The sequence below is a fragment of the Mytilus edulis genome, chromosome 3, assembly GCF_963676685.1.
Source record: "Mytilus edulis chromosome 3, xbMytEdul2.2, whole genome shotgun sequence".
NCBI lineage: Eukaryota > Metazoa > Mollusca > Bivalvia > Mytilida > Mytilidae > Mytilus > Mytilus edulis.
Window position 1 is genome coordinate 53,899,554 of NC_092346.1, and position 19,673 is coordinate 53,919,226.

Consider the following 19,673-nt stretch of genomic DNA (forward strand, 5'->3'; position numbering starts at 1 on the left):
TTTGATTTTTTTCTGAAATGTTTATACCCTCGAGCCTCCTTAAGTACCTGTATTTTTCATGGGTGATATGCCAGCTGACAATGATATAAGAGTGTGAATGATATTCCTGAATTATTACTTATTTTTTATCTGTAAAGTAGACCAATTGTGTTGCACATGCAGATAGGTTTTATATTACTTAGAATGATATTTTAAACAGAAGTTGATTGTAAATTCTTTATTGGAGCATTTTCATCATTTCAGACATTTCAAGCCCCAAGTTTTGATGACAAGATTTTAGAAGTTGTGGCAGTATTTGGTGGTATGCAGATGGCAGTATCTAGAGTGTTAGATATTCAACATCATAGAATTGCTCAGGTATTTATATATTTGCTTTACACATCATGTTGTAAATTTGAAATTTTTACTTTATAGTGTGCATATGCATGAAATAATTGACACTGTACTTTAATCTCCCATCAATAGATCAATATTGTTGGTTGCTTTAAGTGCAGCAGTCAATGTTTAAAGCATTTTCAGGTCTCAATACTAAAAATTAACAAAACAAACATTCAATGTTTAAGGATATTCAGGACAAAATACCCCAAACAACAGAACAAACATTCAATGTTTAAGGATATTCGGACAAAATACCCCAAACAACAGAACAAACATTCAATGTTTAAGAATATTGGACAAAATACCCAAAACAACAGAACAAACATTCAATGTTTACGGATATTCCGACAAAATACCCCAAACAACAGAACAAACATTCAATGTTTAAGAATATTTGGACAAAATACCCAAAACAACAGAACAAACATTCAATGTTTAAGGATATTCGGACAAAATACCCCAAACAACAGAACAAACATTCAATGTTTAAGAATATTCGGACAAAATACCCAAAACAACAGAACAAACATTCAATGTTTAAGGATATTCAGGACAAAATACCCAAAACAACAGAACAAACATTCAATGTTTAAGAATATTCAGGACAAAATACCCCAAACAACCAAACAAATATTCATGTTTAAGGATATTCGGACAAAATACCCAAAACAACAGAACAAACATTCAATGTTTAAGAATATTCGAACAAAATATCCCAAACAACAGAACAAACATTCAATGTTTAAGGATATTCAGGGCAAAATACCCAAAACAACAGAACAAACATTCAATGTTTAAGAATATTCGGACAAAATACCCCAAACAACAGAACAAACATTCAATGTTTAAGGATATTCGGACAAAATACCCCAAACAACCGAACAAACATTCAATGTTTAAGAATATTCGGACAAAATACCCAAAACAACAGAACAAACATTCAATGTTTAAGAATATTCAGGACAAAATACCCAAAACAACAGAACAAACATTCAATGTTTAAAAATATTCAGGACAAAATACCCAAAACAACAGAACAAACATTCAATGTTTAAGGATATTCAGGACAAAATACCCAAAACAACAGAACAAACATTCAATGTTTAAGAATATTCAGGACAAAATACCCCAAACAACCGAACAAATATTCAATGTTTAAGGATATTCGGACAAAATACCCAAAACAACAGAACAAACATTTAATGTTTAAGAATATTCGGACAAAATATCCCAAACAACAGAACAAACATTCAATGTTTAAGGATATTCAGGGCAAAATACCCAAAACAACAGAACAAACATTCAATGTTTAAGAATATTCGGACAAAATACCCCAAACAACAGAACAAACATTCAATGTTTAAGGATATTCGGACAAAATACCCCAAACAACCGAACAAACATTCAATGTTTAAGGATATTCGGACAAAATACCCAAAACAACAGAACAAACATTCAATGTTTAAGGATATTCAGGACAAAATACCCCAAACAACAGAACAAACATTCAATGTTTAAGAATATTCGGACAAAATACCCCAAACAACAGAACAAACATTCAATGTTTAAGAATATTCGGACAAAATACCCAAAACAACAGAACAAACATTCAATGTTTAAGAATATTCAGACAAAATACCCAAAACAACAGAACAAACATTCGATGTTTAAGGATATTCAGGACAAAATACCCCAAACAACAGAACAAACATTCAATGTTTAAGGATATTCAGGACAAAATACCCCAAACAACAGAACAAACATTCAATGTTTAAGAATATTCAGGACAAAATACCCAAAACAACAGAACAAACATTCAATGTTTAAGAATATTCGGACAAAATACCCCAAACAACAGAACAAACATTCAATGTTTAAGGATATTCTGACAAAATACCCAAAACAACAGAACAAACATTCAATGTTTACGGATATTCGGACAAAATACCCCAAACAACCGAACAAACATTCAATGTTTAAGAATATTCGGACAAAATACCCAAAACAACAGAACAAACATTCAATGTTTAAGGATATTCAGGACAAAATACCCCAAACAACAGAACAAACATTCAATGTTTAAGAATATTCGGACAAAATACCCCAAACAACAGAACAAACATTCAATGTTTAAGAATATTCGGACAAAATACCCAAAACAACAGAACAAACATTCAATGTTTAAGAATATTCGGACAAAATACCCAAAACAACAGAACAAACATTCAATGTTTAAGAATATTCAGACAAAATACCCAAAACAACAGAACAAACATTCAATGTTTAAGGATATTCAGGACAAAATACCCCAAACAACAGAACAAACATTCAATGTTTAAGGATATTCAGGACAAAATACCCCAAACAACAGAACAAACATTCAATGTTTAAGAATATTCAGGACAAAATACCCAAAACAACAGAACAAACATTCAATGTTTAAGAATATTCGGACAAAATACCCCAAACAACAGAACAAACATTTAATGTTTAAGGATATTCTGACAAAATACCCAAAACAACAGAACAAACATTCAATGTTTACGGATATTCGGACAAAATACCCCAAACAACCGAACAAACATTCAATGTTTAAGAATATTCGGACAAAATACCCAAAACAACAGAACAAACATTCAATGTTTAAGGATATTCAGGACAAAATACCCCAAACAACAGAACAAACATTCAATGTTTAAGAATATTCGGACAAAATACCCAAAACAACAGAACAAACATTCAATGTTTAAGAATATTCAGGACAAAATACCCCAAACAACAGAACAAACATTCAATGTTTAAAAATATTCAGGACAAAATACCCAAAACAACAGAACAAACATTCAATGTTTAAGGATATTCAGGACAAAATACCCAGAACAACAGAACAAACATTCAATGTTTAAGAATATTCAGGACAAAATACCCCAAACAACCGAACAAATATTCAATGTTTAAGGATATTCGGACAAAATACCCAAAACAACAGAACAAACATTTAATGTTTAAGAATATTCGGACAAAATATCCCAAACAACAGAACAAACATTCAATGTTTAAGGATATTCAGGGCAAAATACCCAAAACAACAGAACAAACATTCAATGTTTAAGAATATTCGGACAAAATACCCCAAACAACAGAACAAACATTCAATGTTTAAGGATATTCGGACAAAATACCCCAAACAACCGAACAAACATTCAATGTTTAAGGATATTCGGACAAAATACCCAAAACAACAGAACAAACATTCAATGTTTAAGGATATTCAGGACAAAATACCCCAAACAACAGAACAAACATTCAATGTTTAAGAATATTCGGACAAAATACCCCAAACAACAGAACAAACATTCAATGTTTAAGAATATTCGGACAAAATACCCAAAACAACAGAACAAACATTCAATGTTTAAGAATATTCAGACAAAATACCCAAAACAACAGAACAAACATTCAATGTTTAAGGATATTCAGGACAAAATACCCCAAACAACAGAACAAACATTCAATGTTTAAGGATATTCAGGACAAAATACCCCAAACAACAGAACAAACATTCAATGTTTAAGAATATTCAGGACAAAATACCCAAAACAACAGAACAAACATTCAATGTTTAAGAATATTCGGACAAAATACCCCAAACAACAGAACAAACATTCAATGTTTAAGGATATTCTGACAAAATACCCAAAACAACAGAAAAAACATTCAATGTTTACGGATATTCGGACAAAATACCCCAAACAACCGAACAAACATTCAATGTTTAAGAATATTCGGACAAAATACCCAAAACAACAGAACAAACATTCAATGTTTAAGGATATTCAGGACAAAATACCCCAAACAACAGAACAAACATTCAATGTTTAAGAATATTCAGGACAAGATACCCAAAACAACAGAACAAACATTCAATGTTTAAGAATATTCGGACAAAATACCCCAAACAACAGAACAAACATTCAATGTTTAAGGATATTCTGACAAAATACCCAAAACAACAGAACAAACATTCAATGTTTACGGATATTCGGACAAAATACCCCAAACAACCGAACAAACATTCAATGTTTAAGAATATTCGGACAAAATACCCAAAACAACAGAACAAACATTCAATGTTTAAGGATATTCAGGACAAAATACCCCAAACAACAGAACAAACATTCAATGTTTAAGAATATTCGGACAAAATACCCCAAACAACAGAACAAACATTCAATGTTTAAGAATATTCGGACAAAATACCCAAAACAACAGAACAAACATTCAATGTTTAAGAATATTCAGACAAAATACCCAAAACAACAGAACAAACATTCAATGTTTAAGGATATTCAGGACAAAATACCCCAAACAACAGAACAAACATTCAATGTTTAAGGATATTCAGGACAAAATACCCCAAACAACAGAACAAACATTCAATGTTTAAGAATATTCAGGACAAAATACCCAAAACAACAGAACAAACATTCAATGTTTAAGGATATTCAGGACAAAATACCCCAAACAACAGAACAAACATTCAATGTTTAAGGATATTCGCCCAAAACAACAGAACAAACATTCAATGTTTAAGGATATTCGGACACAATACCCCAAACAACAGAACAAACATTCAATGTTTAAGAATATTCGGACAAAATACCCCAAACAACAGAACAAACATTCAATGTTTAAGGATATTCTGACAAAATACCCAAAACAACAGAACAAACATTCAATGTTTACGGATATTCTGACAAAATACCCAAAACAACAGAACAAACATTCAATGTTTAAGAATATTCAGGACAAAATACCTAAAACAACAGAACAAACATTCAATGTTTAAGGATATTCGGACAAAATACCCCAAACAACAGAACAAACATTCAATGTTAAAGGATATTCTGACAAAATACCTCAAACAACAGAACAAACATTCAATGTTTAAGGATATTCGGACAAAATACCCCAAACAACAGAACAAACATTCAATGTTTAAAAATATTCGGACAAAATACCCAAAACAACACAACAAACATTCAATGTTTAAGGATATTCGCCCAAAACAACAGAACAAACATTCAATGTTTACGGATATTCTGACAAAATACCCAAAACAACAGAACAAACATTCAATGTTTTAGGCATATTTAGGGCAAAATCTATAATCTTTGATATAATGTATGTTTATGGTAATTACAGTGTAGAACAGTAAAAATAACAATAATTGGTGATGAAGCTGTCCCTGTACAAGTGGATGGGGAGGCTTGGAACCAACCACCAGGTTATATCAGAATTCTCCATAAGAACAGAGCACAGATGCTGACTAGAGACAGGGTAGGTCAAGTGTTGGTCTTACAATTACACCAATAGTTCTGTGAGTGTCTTCAATGTTCATGATTAGTATTGTGTCTTTCTTTTTGAATTTAATGTTAACACAGTATTTCTCCTTTATCATACCAGAGCACTGTTATAAAGTCCCTACCAACTAGTCTTTCATTCCAATAGTCAGCACTGAGCTAAAATGAGTTTATACCAATGAAAGGAAGGCTGTTTTTTGTTAAAAAGTTCTGGCAAATAAATGTGATAAAATTTAGTTGATTTTAGTTGATTTTTTTTTAGATGAAAAATTAGAGAACAATTATTATTGTATCTGGACCATAATAAATAATGGTGGTAAAATGTATTTGGCTTGTCCCAAAAAATCCACATAAAATGATATCCCACACACATCTATTGTTTTGTATGCATCAATAGCACACATACATTATTGAATACCACAGGTTAACACACTGATAACCAGAATATCCAAGAATATCAAAATATTATCTAATGCTTGCAAATTATTTTTGTTTTTCTTTAGGCATTTGAGAAGACCTTAACACAATGGTCAGAGAAAGAGAAACAGAAAATAGAGAGACCAAGAAGTCCTCAAGCCATCCCTTTGTCTGAGGAAGAGTCAATTGTTTTACAGAGTTTTGTAGAGGCAGCATCATCCCTTATAAAGTGGTTTGTACCTAATTGAGAACTGTAAATTCACAAATGATTGATAGGTTTTTAATCTGAATAATATGACTGAGTGAGTAAGGCAATAATAAAAAATTGCATTCTAATATCTGATACATATATATGTATTGAGCTTTTTTTGAAATCACAAGAAATAATTTATAATTTTGTTGGTAATGTCCCATTTTAATAAGATATAAAGCTCTTTATTATTGTGTGAAAATGGTATCCAGTAAATTGAAACCTAATATTTAACTAAAATCTATCCTTTATTTCAGTGTGAAAGTAGTTTCCAGGAAGTACAGTGCTGTTGAAGAGGACCTGTATCCATTAGCAACCCAGTCTTCAGAATTCTTAGACAATTTGTTTCCGTCAGGAAGAATGGCTGATGTATGTATTTAAATTTTTACTGCCTTTTTCATGTCAATATTGAACCAAACCATACACAAAAAAGTTGTTGTTACAAAAGTGTATATTGTTCGTGATGTGAAATGCTCACCTGTGAACTTGCAATACTTTTAAATCTGTATGTCTTTTGTATCTTTACCATTTGTCTTATTTATGTTCATTGGAATGTGTAAATGTTGTCTCATTCAATTTATTTAGATGTAATACAGCTATAATTAGGTGGCGAATAAAGGAAAGAATAAAGAACTATACTTTATTGCACTTTTATAATTTTAAGGCTGATATATGTACATGAAGTATTATACATAAGTACTTTGATATGAATAAGACTGGACTTTAGTCAGTATAAAATAAATAGTAACTGAATACCACTGTGTTAAGTAAAGATGTAAATTTATAGCAAATTTCTGTTCAGGGGAAAGTAGCTGGTTCTCAGGTTTGGAAATTAAAGTCAATTGATTGTAAATCGTCTTTAAATTAATAGTTCTTGCACCATAAATGTATGGTCAAAATGTCAGAGATTCTTTTAAATAATAAAGAAATTGGTAATTAAAAGCAATATCAAACAGATAAAAGAAAAGTGAAATTGAAATATTAATATAAAAAAAGAGTTCGGTATGATATTTTCTTGTTGATAAATGAGTTATTTTGTTTTTATTTAATCAGCTTGATACAGATGAAACTGAAATAAGCCAGGTTGATATATGTTGTCACGGAATGTTGTTTAGCTGAGGGGCTCTGCAATAGGGGTTGTCATGTTTCCCTTAATAAATTCACTTGCAAATATATAATTCCACTTTCCATGCTGAATAACGAAAGAAAAATTTTGTTCTGCCCTTAACAACAAATTGACTTTATCCTGGCTTTAAGCATGCCAAGCATGAATCATGCAGTTTTAGTAGATTTTGTTCATGATAAAATTATTGATTCAGCTGTTATTACAGCCTTGTGTCAACTTTTCTTATAGTTATAGATGTGCTTTAGTTTGCTCAGCATGAATTGATGTTAATATTGTACCTTTGTTTCACAGAATTTTATCACAATTGCTCATAATAAATTCATTTTCTGTTCTGAATTGTTATCATAAATTAAAATCACTATCAATTTTTTGTGCATTAAAATATGTTTTAATTTTTCAAATTTATGAAATTGTGCTTTAATATGATTATTCAATATCTACTTTTACTTTGACAAAATTTCTTTGAAACTTTTTCTACAAGCCTACCAAATAGTATTCATTTCCATGTGTTTTAAGAGTTTCAAGATTTTTGAATGTTACGATTTATTTTCAGCCAACAGTACGGAGTCAAGTTATAGATTTTATAGGTAGTGTTCAACATCTTTATAACGATACCAATGTCTTTCTTACTGACAAAGCAGTTCTACTTGTAAGTATATTGTATCTTTTAAGATTTAACATTTTATGCTTTATAAAGGTTAAAATATACAGTACATATTTTATCGCATACATACATCTTTTATGAATTCAATTTATTCAAAGGATAATAGAGAATATTTGATGTGAGTATATTTCAATTGGGAAAAAATTATTCAGATAAAAGGCATAATTGAATGTACAATCCAAAATTAGAATGATTTGAGTAAGAAATGTAAGGATATTACAGCATGTTTGTACAAATAGAACTTGAGAAGTACAAAGAATAGTTGACATCAAATGGATTTGGCTATTAATTTGTTGGTCATATTGCTGTCTATAATTGTTTCTGTTGTAATTCATCCTTTGCTTACAAATTTTCCGTTACAAGCATTCCTGATGAATGTAAATCCAGGAAAGACCTATGAAATTTATACAGTGTTGTTTTCTTTTTCTTTTTTGTCAAGAGATGTGTGTTTGCTTATTTCTTAAATATTTGAATTCATTTCAGAGACTTGATTCAGATGTGACGGATCAGCTCAGTATGTGTCTAGCTCAGTTAGATATAGAATTACAGAAGATTTGTCAGATATTTAACCTTCCATTCCATACCCCATCACCCTCCGTTTCTCAGGAAGAGGTTAGTATGTCTCACTCAGTTAGATATAGAATTACAGAAGATTTGTCAGATATTTAACCTTCCATTCCATACCCCATCACCCTCCGTTTCTCAGGAAGAGGTTAGTATGTCTCGCTCAGGTAGATAGAGAATTACAGAAAATTTGTCAGATATTTAACCTTCCATTCCATACCCCATCACCCTCTTTTTCTCAGGAAGAGGTTAGTATGTCTCGCTCAGTTAGATATAGAATTACAGAAGATTTGTCAGATATTTAACCTTCCATTCCATACCCCATCACCCTCCGTTTCTCAGGAAGAGGTTAGTATGTCTCGCTCAGTTAGATATAGAATAACAGAAGATTTGTCAGATATTTAACCTTCCATTCCATAACCCATCACCCTCCGTTTCTCAGGAAGAGGTTAGTATGTCTCGCTCAGTGAGATATAGAATTACAGAAGATTTGTCAGATATTTAACCTTCCATTCCATACCTCATCACCCTCCGTTTCTCAGGAAACGGTTAGTATGTCTCGCTCAGTTAGATATAGAATTACAGAAGATTTGACATTTTCTGCAAATTCCCCAAAATACACCTCAATGGTACATTTTAAAGGGGCACTAGCTGTTCACTGATTTAATTCAAAATCTCATATTTAATTTATAACAATGTAAAACATTTATCCAAACTATTAAAAGTCTAAAATAAATAATAAACAGGGCAAAAACATTGAAAATATGTAGCTTCGTTTCGTGTGTATTTTATAAGAAATTATCGAGTTGACCTCTATAGTCATGCGATGACCATGTAAGCGATGTAGCATAAATATAGATATAAATAGATTAAGCAAACTCATGCTGTTGGATTATTATAGATCTATTTAATTTCATTTTATAGATGAAAAATAAATGTTTATCATCGTTTTTACCTATTTAAGAATAAATTTTTGTGGATGGAATCAGTCAATCAAATGATTTACCTTTGTTTCACTTTCAATGTTGACATTCTTTTCCTTTAAATAACTTTACACATACAATTCATGTGTTATCCATCTCAAGCTACAGGGTTAAATTGAAGTTCACATGAATACGGATCCAATGAGGTCGAATTATTCACTAACAAGTGATTAATTCAAAATCAATGTTTTGTAGCTTATTTTGACAAAATTGAACCATACAGGCTGTTAAAAGCTAATTGTTATTTCACTGTTTGCATGTCTTTTTTGATCGAGCAAATAAAAAAAGATATTAGATTTTTTTTATACATCTTGTAGCTAGTGCCCCTTTAAGTGAAAAACAAATTAGTAGTATAAAAAAAAATATATATATTAGGAAACATGAAAAATAATTATTAAAAAATGCCAAAATAAATGCATTTTTCAAAGTTTTATAAAAAGTTCTCCAGACACCTTACCAGCCCATGGTCAAAATCATCCCTTAAGCCTGTCGGCTCTCTGGCTGATAAGGGGTCTGATATGAAAAATGACATGTTATGTTCTTATGATATTTTCGCAATAATTAAAACATCGCAATAATTTCTGAATTTACAGTAACTAACTGAATTTGTTTGGCTTCTCTCAGGATTAGGTACACATCTCTATATTACTGTTGATTTTTCTATTTCAGCCCCTTACTCCAAATATAGAACAGAGTAAAAAAGGCAAACCTGGCAGATTAAAGCATGTCTATAATAAACTGAAAGGCAAGAGTAAAGACAAAGATAGCAAAGTTAACATTCCAGTTTGTAAGTTTACACTTGAGAAATGACTGACGTTTAACACAACCACTTTCAGCACTATTGTGCTATTTCGTGGCAGTCAGTTTAAATTGATGGAGGAAGCAGACGTACCTGAAGAGAACCTTTGGTTGGAAAAATAACAACCCTAGTCTATTAAGATTGGAGTTGAAGGTGTAGAATTTGAACTCACAACCTAGTGTTGAAAGGCTAGGTGATAGTTTGAATACTTAGACCACTAGGCCTTTTAAAGCCCCATAAATTAAAAGAAGATATGGGTTATGATCAGTTGCAACTCAACAACACTTACTGACAGTTACTGAGGCAGTTACTTGCACTGTTAAAAAAGTGTTAAAAAAAATACAATGTTCACAAAAAAAAATGTCATAACTACCTGATATGTTGTTTAAACCAGTACATTCTAATATGATTGGATTCAATTGGAATTTAATTGGAACATTTGTTCACATTTATGATTTTACTGGTAAAAATTGGTATGCCCCCGCTGTAGTGGAGGGGGGGGCGTTAAGTTTTAACCTTGTCCGTCTGTTCATACATGTTTCCGTTCTCCAAGTTCAGTTTGCCTCAACCAAATGTTATGAAATTTATACACAATGGTAATAATAAAAAAACACAGATCAAGTTTGAATTTTGGTGGCGTCACTGTAACCGTTCTAGAGTTATTCCCCTTTACAAATGGAAACATTACTGAATTTTCATTTCCTTTCTGTAACTTGAGTTTGCCTCAACCAACTGTTTTAAAACTTGTACACAATGCTTATTTCCACAAAATACAGATCAAGTTGAATTTAGGTGGCATAGTTTTATCTGTTCTAGAGTTATGCCCCTATACAAAAGGGAAAAAATTGCTGAATTTTTCGTTTCTGTTCTCTAACTGAAGTTTGCCTCAACCAAATGTTATGAAACTTATATACAATACGTATTACTACAAAACTTGGATCAGTACCAAATTTGAGTAGCTTCACTTTTACCGTTCTTCAGTTATTTCCCTTAATAACTTTATATGATAAAGTCCCATGGACACATTCACTATTTATTTACTATTGATACATTGTCTTGTGAATTTTTAAAACCAGATTGACTAATGACATATTTAATGGAAATACTCATATTTTTTTATAGCAAGTAATGTATACACTTGGACAACAGATGATGTGGGTTTGTGGTTAGAATCCTTATCACTAGTAGAGTACAGAGATTCATTTATAGGACATGAAATCAGGGGCACAGAACTCTTAACACTAGATAAAGGTGACATACAGGTAAATAGATGATATTAATTCTTAAAAAAAACAGTTTATTTTCTGATTGTTTCTTGTGCATACTTTTTAACCGGATTTTTGTGACAAAAATGTCGGTTATTGATTTGGGGATGTATGGCGGGTGGCCGGGCGGTAGGTCGGTCGGGGGGCAACTAAATGTTGTCCGTGCATTTACTCTTGAACCGTTCAACCAAAGCTTTTTAAATTTTAATATGTTCTTACTGACAACAAAATGAAGGTCAAGTTCAATAATGAGGATTTTGACTTTTACCGTTCAGGAGTAATGGTTCTTGGAAGATTGAAAAATGGCATTTCCAGTCGTGTCCATGCATTTACGCATGAACTGTTCAACCAAAGCTTCCCAAATTTTAATATGTTGTAACTGATGACAAAATGGAGGTCAAGTTCAATAATGACGATTTTGACTTTTATCGTTCAGAAGTTATGGTTCTTGGAAGATTGAAAAATGGCATTTCCAGTTGTGTCCGTGCATTTACGCATGAACTGTTCAACCAAAGAATCCCAAATTTTAATATGTTGTTACTGATGACAAAATGGAGGTCAAGTTCAATAATGACGATTTTGACCTTTACCGTTCAGGAGTTATGGTTCTTGAAAGATTGAAAAATGACTATTTCAGTCGTGTCCGTGCATTTACGCATGAACTGTTCAACCTAAGCTTTTCAAATTTTAATATGTTGTTACTGATGACAAAATGGAGGTCGAGTTCAATAATGTCGATTTTGACATTTACTGTTCAGGAGTTATGCAGTGTTTTCCTTTTTTCACTAAGGTAAGGTGGGTGTTTTAAAAAAATAACTTGCAACCGGGTGGTTTTTTTAAAAGTCCAACCTTTTTTAATTTACTGTGGGTGCACATGGGGGTCACAGAAATAAAGATTAGTATAATATTCACATTTTATGGAGTTGAACAAACATAAATAGAAGTAGTCATATTAATTGTCAAATATTCTTTGATTTTATTTTTTCAAAAATTTATCTCTTTTATCTCTTCTTTCATTTACAATTTTATGCATCAGCATGGATTTAAGGCCTTTCGATCTAGGTTTCTTTTCTGTTTCTTGCTTTTGTGCCGTATTTTTGGCACACAGAACAGTAGTATCCTTCCTCTGTGACTATAAGTCATTTGAAGTCTTGCTCATACTTTGTCTTCACTTGCGTGTCTTTTCCGTTGTTTGGTTGATTTTTGTTCAATTTCCACAACTTCAACATTACTATAAATTTTATTTAACTTATTTGGTCTAGTATTTTCTTTATCATCATCGTCATCTTGCTTTCTTTTCCCCCCGATTGATTAATGAAAACATTGAAATTTGACGATTGGACGCCATCTTTGTCAATGAAAACAAGGCGGGATTAGTATTCAAATTTTAACGGTACGGAACCGAAAAAAATCCGGATTTTGAAAAAAAAGCCGACCACCTCCTAAAATCGAAAGGTGGTCGGCTTTCAAAAGAAGGTGGTCGGCACACCCGGCTTAAATGCCGAATGGAAAACACTGTTATGGTTCTTGAAAGATCGAAAAATGGAGTTTCCATTCATGTTGTTGCATTTACTCATGAACCATTCAACCTAAGCATTTCAAATTTTAATATGTTGATACTGATTACAAAATTTGATATTGACAATTTTCACTTTCACTGTTCATCAGTTATGGTTTTTGTGATATTGGCAGGACACAATTAAATGTAAATAAATCTGGTTTGCTGTCGTTGTGACAGCCTCTTGTTATATCTAATTCAAATAAGTCTGAATTCTTCAGTGTTGACAAAGTCTAGGATAGCAATAATTGAAGTTGAAACAGCCACAAAATAATTTTCCAACATTTATAATACTTGTAGATGCCCCTGAAATCTCTGTACAATTGGGCAAGTGTTTGTATATTTGCGGGCAGTATGTCAACTGAGCATGAGCAAAAGCTTACAAGACACTGATCAATAACAGTCTCCGAATTAGGATATTTTCAGGAAAATATGTTTTCTGATAGTTTCAAAGAAAATTTTGGAAGTACAAAACACTACATTTATACGTCATATCACAAATATTTCCGACTCTTTATGGTTTCAGAGGAGTTGCAGCTCAATGAAATTGTTCTCTTCCTTTAGTAGTATAGATATTCCTTGGAAATAATTTAAGCAATAACTGACAGGTGTATAAATTCTATTTCAGGATCTAGGAGTTCACAAAGTAGGCCATTTGAAAAGAATACAACAGGGGATAAAGGAGTTAAATAATCGTATGGCAGCTTTTGAGAAATCGTCATGACAAAATAGTATATAGTTAATGGTGTCAAGTTTAATGTTTTAATGTCCTGAATGGACAATGTTCAGATGTGGCACTGTCTATGTCTTGTTGCATCAGTGTACTACAGATTTATATGTCACTTACATCTTTAAATACTGTATTAGCTTACTAAGCACCAAAGTACTTATTTAAACAATTCTACCTAGTGCATGATAATATTTAGTCAGAAATTTAGAGAATTCAAATGTTTTACATTTTTTAATCATTGTATGAGTTTAATAAGCACCAAAGTAGTTATTGAAACAAATACTAGCTAGTGCAGGATAATAGGAATTCAAACGTTTTTTTCATTTTCTCTTTTCATTGCTTATTTAAAAAAGTGTATCTAGTGGATGATAATATTTGGCCAGATTTTGGAGATTTCAATTTTTGTGAAAATTAAGAAAATTAACATTTTTGCACAAAGAAGATTCTGAAAGTTAAATGTTATTTGATAAGAGATATAGTTTTTATTTGATAAAGTTTTACAAGTTAATTTTTTTTTTAAAGACTCCTTCACGAAATACTATGTTTCTGAAAATGTGATTGTTACCATTTGAAAGTACTAAAAAGATTTGAAATACTAAACTTAAAGTAGTGCTACAGACCACTCCTTTCTCTGTTTGAGTTGTTAAGAAAAAAAGATTCTTAAGGTTGTATCTTCCAATATTTTGTCAGTTAAGCTGAATTTGTTTTGTCTGACTTATAAAATCATAATTGTGTTACAATTAAAGTTACTTAAAAACTGAAATTAATATTATCCACTTTTTGGAATCAACTGACAAGAAGATTTACCAGGTGTTGGTTCACTTTGTATTGATGTCGACAATTGTCAAGAGTATTTCAATCACATGTCTGAAAAAAAGTTCTTTAAGTCCCCTAGTCATAAGAACAAGAATCCATCATATATATTGAGTAAGAGTACTAAAGAATGGATAGTAACAACTTCAGTTACTGTATTAGTACTTGTTTTTTCAATGTATAAAAAAAGTAAGTGATAAAACTTGACACTATTAAAAAAAAAATCCTCTTGAGAGGCAAAACTCAGCATTGTATTGATGTCAGCATTTATTGTAAATGCTTTAATAAGATGTGTTTGTGTGTGTGTGTGTGTGACTTTAATCATTTTGTCCATGTTTTATGTGTAAATTGTATATGAAATGCAAAGACATTTTTCTACTTTTTCAGATAATTGTCATTTTTAAATAGTAGCTATTAAATGTTAAATATTGTTGGGACCAAAGCATTGTTTTATTTTTTGTACTATTTTTTATGAATGAAAATTATTTATATTCAACTTAGAATGGATCTTATAAGGTTCAGTTAACAAATACCGAGTAATTGTCTTCTGTGAATTTGAAAATTATAAGAATTAATTATTAAAAATTAAAAGATGCTATGTTTATATGTTTTCAAACAACATTATGGTAAAATTTCATATTTTCAACTTTTGATGAGTTGTCCTAAATAAAACCAAATTGAAGTGAATGTACTTTAATAATAGTGTTGTTGTGCCCAGTGGCAGTCTTTAATAAAACTATTGCCAAAAAGGATAGCTTGTTTTAATAATACTTCCTCAAAGTTTCGGTAAATATATTGTTGCTTATAGCTTGAGTGTAGTATCTTTTAGTTTGCATTTAGCTTTGACAGTTAGCTTTTGATGGCAAAATCGTGTTTTTAGTTTTGTTTTTGCTCATATTCAGAATGTACATTTTGATTTGTGCCCCTTGAAAAAATTAAATATCAATAATCACAATCATTGCTGATAAAGCAATAGGATAAAGTGCAATTTGATTTAAAGCTAACCATTAAAAGGATGATTTTTGAGCTGATCTTTTCTATTAGTTTATTAAAATGTACACAGCACAGTCATTAGTCATGATCAAAATGGAATATGTGTTTTGTCTCATCTTTGATCTTGTTTGATAGCTTTTATTTAATTATAGTCAGGTTGGCTGATTTCGTTTGTCTAGAAAGTCTGGGCATTTTGTAAACATTCAATAGACAAATTTCGAGTTCGAAAAACAAAAATTTTCGAGTTCGAATAACAAAAATTATTTCTGGTTTATCCTGCACAATGACGATCACTATGACGCTTGATGAATGTTGATAGTGTAAGGATACAGGCAACCCCCTCTATCTGGTAAATGACGTCACTAAGGCGCTCCTGATTGACGAGTTCTTTCCGGTGACGGATGAACTCGAAAGTGGTCTATTAAATGAACAGACGAACAGAATCTCCAACCAGTATTGTAATTTAAATAAGGAAAAAAATATCAATATAGACATTTAAGAATTTAAAGAAACAGCCATATAAAGATATAATGGATGGAGAGTTGTCTCATTGGCACTCATACCTCTTCTCCTTGTATCTATAAATAGAATGTGAATGAAAACGGATTTTCCCTTGGATGTCATTGTCCATGTCATATGATCTTTAATCCTTGATAATGGTACTTTATTATTGATCTCATTTTATTTTTGTAGCATAGTATATATGTCTGATCATTGTCAGACCAAAGATTATTATTTAATATCTGTAAATATCTTTTGTTTGTATAGTAGAGTTATTTATTTATTTTTATTTTTATAAAAATTGGTACACAATATGTGTTTTTTTCTTTTCATTCGCTTTGTTTTTGTTTGTTTATTTGTTTGGGTTAATTATTTTATTTATATCTCTCTTTTTTTTTTTATTCAATACAATTATTTGGTTATTATATACTTTGTTTTGTCTTAAATTATGAAAGCAACCAAAGGGTTCGTTTGTACTTGATTGCCAGGCTTTTGCTCTTGTGATATCAGTTTCTCAGGAACTCCACAAATTTGTAAACCATTCTATAAAATAAATAGGTTGGTTTTGGAGAAGTATGAATGGTCCTTTTCATATCATTATAAATGTATTCATGGATTTATTTCATTTTATTTGCTTTAAAAGGATTTTACTAATGGCATAGTTTTGACCCCTCAAATTTTGAATATCACTTTAATACTGAATACTGTTTGTTTTGGTTTTTTTTTCAAATAAAACAAGATAAATATTAGTAGTTTCTCTAAATACGGGGAAAAAAATCTCATAACCCTAACTAATCTTGTATTTTTATTTTTCAAGGATCTCGACTTGCCATTTAAAAGGTTTCAAAATCTTGAAAATGAAACTGTATCGACCTTCCGTAAATATGGCTTTTCAGATTGATAACGTCTAGAACTATAGTGAGTCTATTATGTTTCTGACTAAAATTATAGTTTCATGAAATGAGTATCAAAAATGAAATATGATAATAAGTGATTTTGATAACTATAGATCTGAATGATTTTGAGAATTTCTAATTTTTGATTTGAATTATTTTAAAATTTTCTAATACCAAATCATGGACTCAAGCATATCGGATAATATTATTAAGGAATCAAGAATAACGAATTTTAAAAGTCTTGCACATTTAATTTCCAAACTTATTATTTTCAGAAAAGTAAAAAGGTAAATGGTTTCGTCACATCAATCTGTCATTGTTAAAATTAGACAAGAAAGTCCCTAAAGTAAAAAAAAAGCTCATATTGTAGTGTGGGTCTCTATATCAATGCAAAAAATCTTTGAAAGCTGTATCCATTATTTTTGAAAGCTGTAGAAAAAAATTTTTGTCATAAATGAGAAATAATCCAGGAATCAGTTTTAATGGAAGATGGGGATTTTAATGCTTTGAAGTAATGGTAATATGATAATGAATATAAGACAACAACAAATGGAAGTTTTTAATGACCTTGACTGGCTATACAGCCCTTGCACTGTTGGCCCTGGCTTGCGCTTTTTGGGGCATTTAAATTATTTAATTTTTACCATATGGTAATAATATAAGACAGCAGATATGCACAACTATAAGTAGTCATTTTTATCACCTGATCTTGACCTGCAGATGGCCAGTAGGTATGTTAAGGATATAGGGCAATGGTTCAAAGGTCAGTAAAATAATGGTCTTATTTGTAGTAATATATATATATACGTATACATGTACATGTATACTGTTTTGTATTTGAATATTTAAAGTACATTATTTCTAGATCTGCACTAAATTTAATATTTTAATTTTTGATGGCAACTAACATATCAGATAGGTAAAACTTTCTTGAAAATTGTGTAAATATAGAAGACTTAAAATTTCTTCAAGTTTTGCTATTGTTTATCGATAATTTGTTAGTTTAAACATATATAATATTGTTCTAAAGAAATACTGGATCAGACAAAAGTTTTTAACTGAGCAAAGTCTTCTCCAATAATAAATTTCCGAAGATTTATTACATAGAGAAGTTTACCTGGTAAATTTTGGTACTTTTTACTTGTGTCCTAAAGTTTATTGAGGACAGATTGTCTTCTCTGATAATTTTATCAATGTTATTAGCTTTAAGTGATATAATCCTCTAAAATATCAAAATCTGGTGACAGCTTATAAATTTTTAAATTCAAATACAGTTATATAATTTTAAAAATGTATTTCAAAGATTATATCAGGTACCCCTGTTATTGGAGGGATTGTTTTGGTAAAGTTTACACAAATATATTCATTGAGCCTAAAATATGCAGGTTACAAATAAACTAAAAGTTAAAAGCAAAAATAAATGTGCTTTGATTTCTAGGAAGACATTTCACACACAGGTTATTTTTTTTCGTCATTGAATTAATTAGGCAAAAATACTCAAAACAAGTTACAATAAGTTCATTACAAACGTTAAAAAAAAATGAACAAGACTCCATAATTGATTTAGTGTGGTTATATTCAAGTTATCAGCATTCCTTTTTACCGATCATGTCAGATCATTTTACCAATGGGTTTTAAATGCCCTCAAGCTGCAGGTCAGCTTTCATGCATTAAACCAAGAAAAATCATGCTATGTGAATAATTGTTATTGATTAGCATCAAACTGTGCTGAAGATATACACCAATTTCTAGTTTGTCTCCCATTGAAAAAAATAATGTTTTTCATGCAATATTTTAAAGGGTCCTTACTGTTCACATTCAGTTCAACTAGTGCAAAATTAAGACGAGTTGAGAAATCCATGAACTAGAAATTGGTGTATTGAAAATATATTCTTGCTGGTTCAAAATTTGAAATAAAATATACCTCATTCATGTATAGTAACTACATTTTGTCTATGTTTTTTAAGTCTGTAAAACATGTACTGTTGTCTAATATCGTGTAAAGCTTTTTGATGTGTATTTTTGTAATGTATCAAGTCTTGTTTGAATTAATCTTGCAGTGGTCATTATTCCAAAAATAAAGTATATCTATGCAACTGCATGCAGGAACCTTTAATATTTTTTTACCAGTTCATCTTAGGCTGACATACAGTTGAGCATAAATTATGCATATTTATTTAGTTATTTTTAGATTGTCTATATATATGGATTTTCATTGAAGATTTTATAGCACTTCCCCAAATCTGAGGAAGATTTCATTATTTAGGTTTAAACATTTGTATGATTCAAATAACAGGTAGTATTGCCTTGAAAGATTTTTTCAACAAGCTACTAGAAAAGTAAATTCAGAAATTAATGCTTGCATTTATTATT

At 30.6% G+C, this 19,673-nt stretch overlaps 1 protein-coding gene across 3 annotated transcripts in view; it reads left to right on the forward strand.

The window, feature by feature from the left end:
- The window catches only part of LOC139516852 (diacylglycerol kinase delta-like), a 78,045-nt gene extending 60,333 nt beyond the window's left edge, over positions 1–17,712 (forward strand). For 2 of the 3 annotated variants that reach the window (XM_071307201.1, XM_071307202.1), the window contains exons 25-33: positions 244–357; positions 5,584–5,718; positions 6,245–6,390; positions 6,666–6,777; positions 8,088–8,183; positions 8,682–8,810; positions 10,415–10,532; positions 11,667–11,806; positions 13,996–17,712. In XM_071307201.1, the coding sequence (XP_071163302.1) occupies positions 244–357; positions 5,584–5,718; positions 6,245–6,390; positions 6,666–6,777; positions 8,088–8,183; positions 8,682–8,810; positions 10,415–10,532; positions 11,667–11,806; positions 13,996–14,091 (1,086 nt within the window). In that variant the 3' untranslated portion in view covers positions 14,092–17,712. Of the gene's footprint in view, positions 1–243; positions 358–5,583; positions 5,719–6,244; positions 6,391–6,665; positions 6,778–7,461; positions 7,492–8,087; positions 8,184–8,681; positions 8,811–10,414; positions 10,533–11,666; positions 11,807–13,995 lie in introns of all 3 variants that reach the window. The other variant, XM_071307199.1, reaches the window with a different exon arrangement.
- The last annotated feature ends 1,961 nt before the right edge of the window (positions 17,713–19,673 follow it).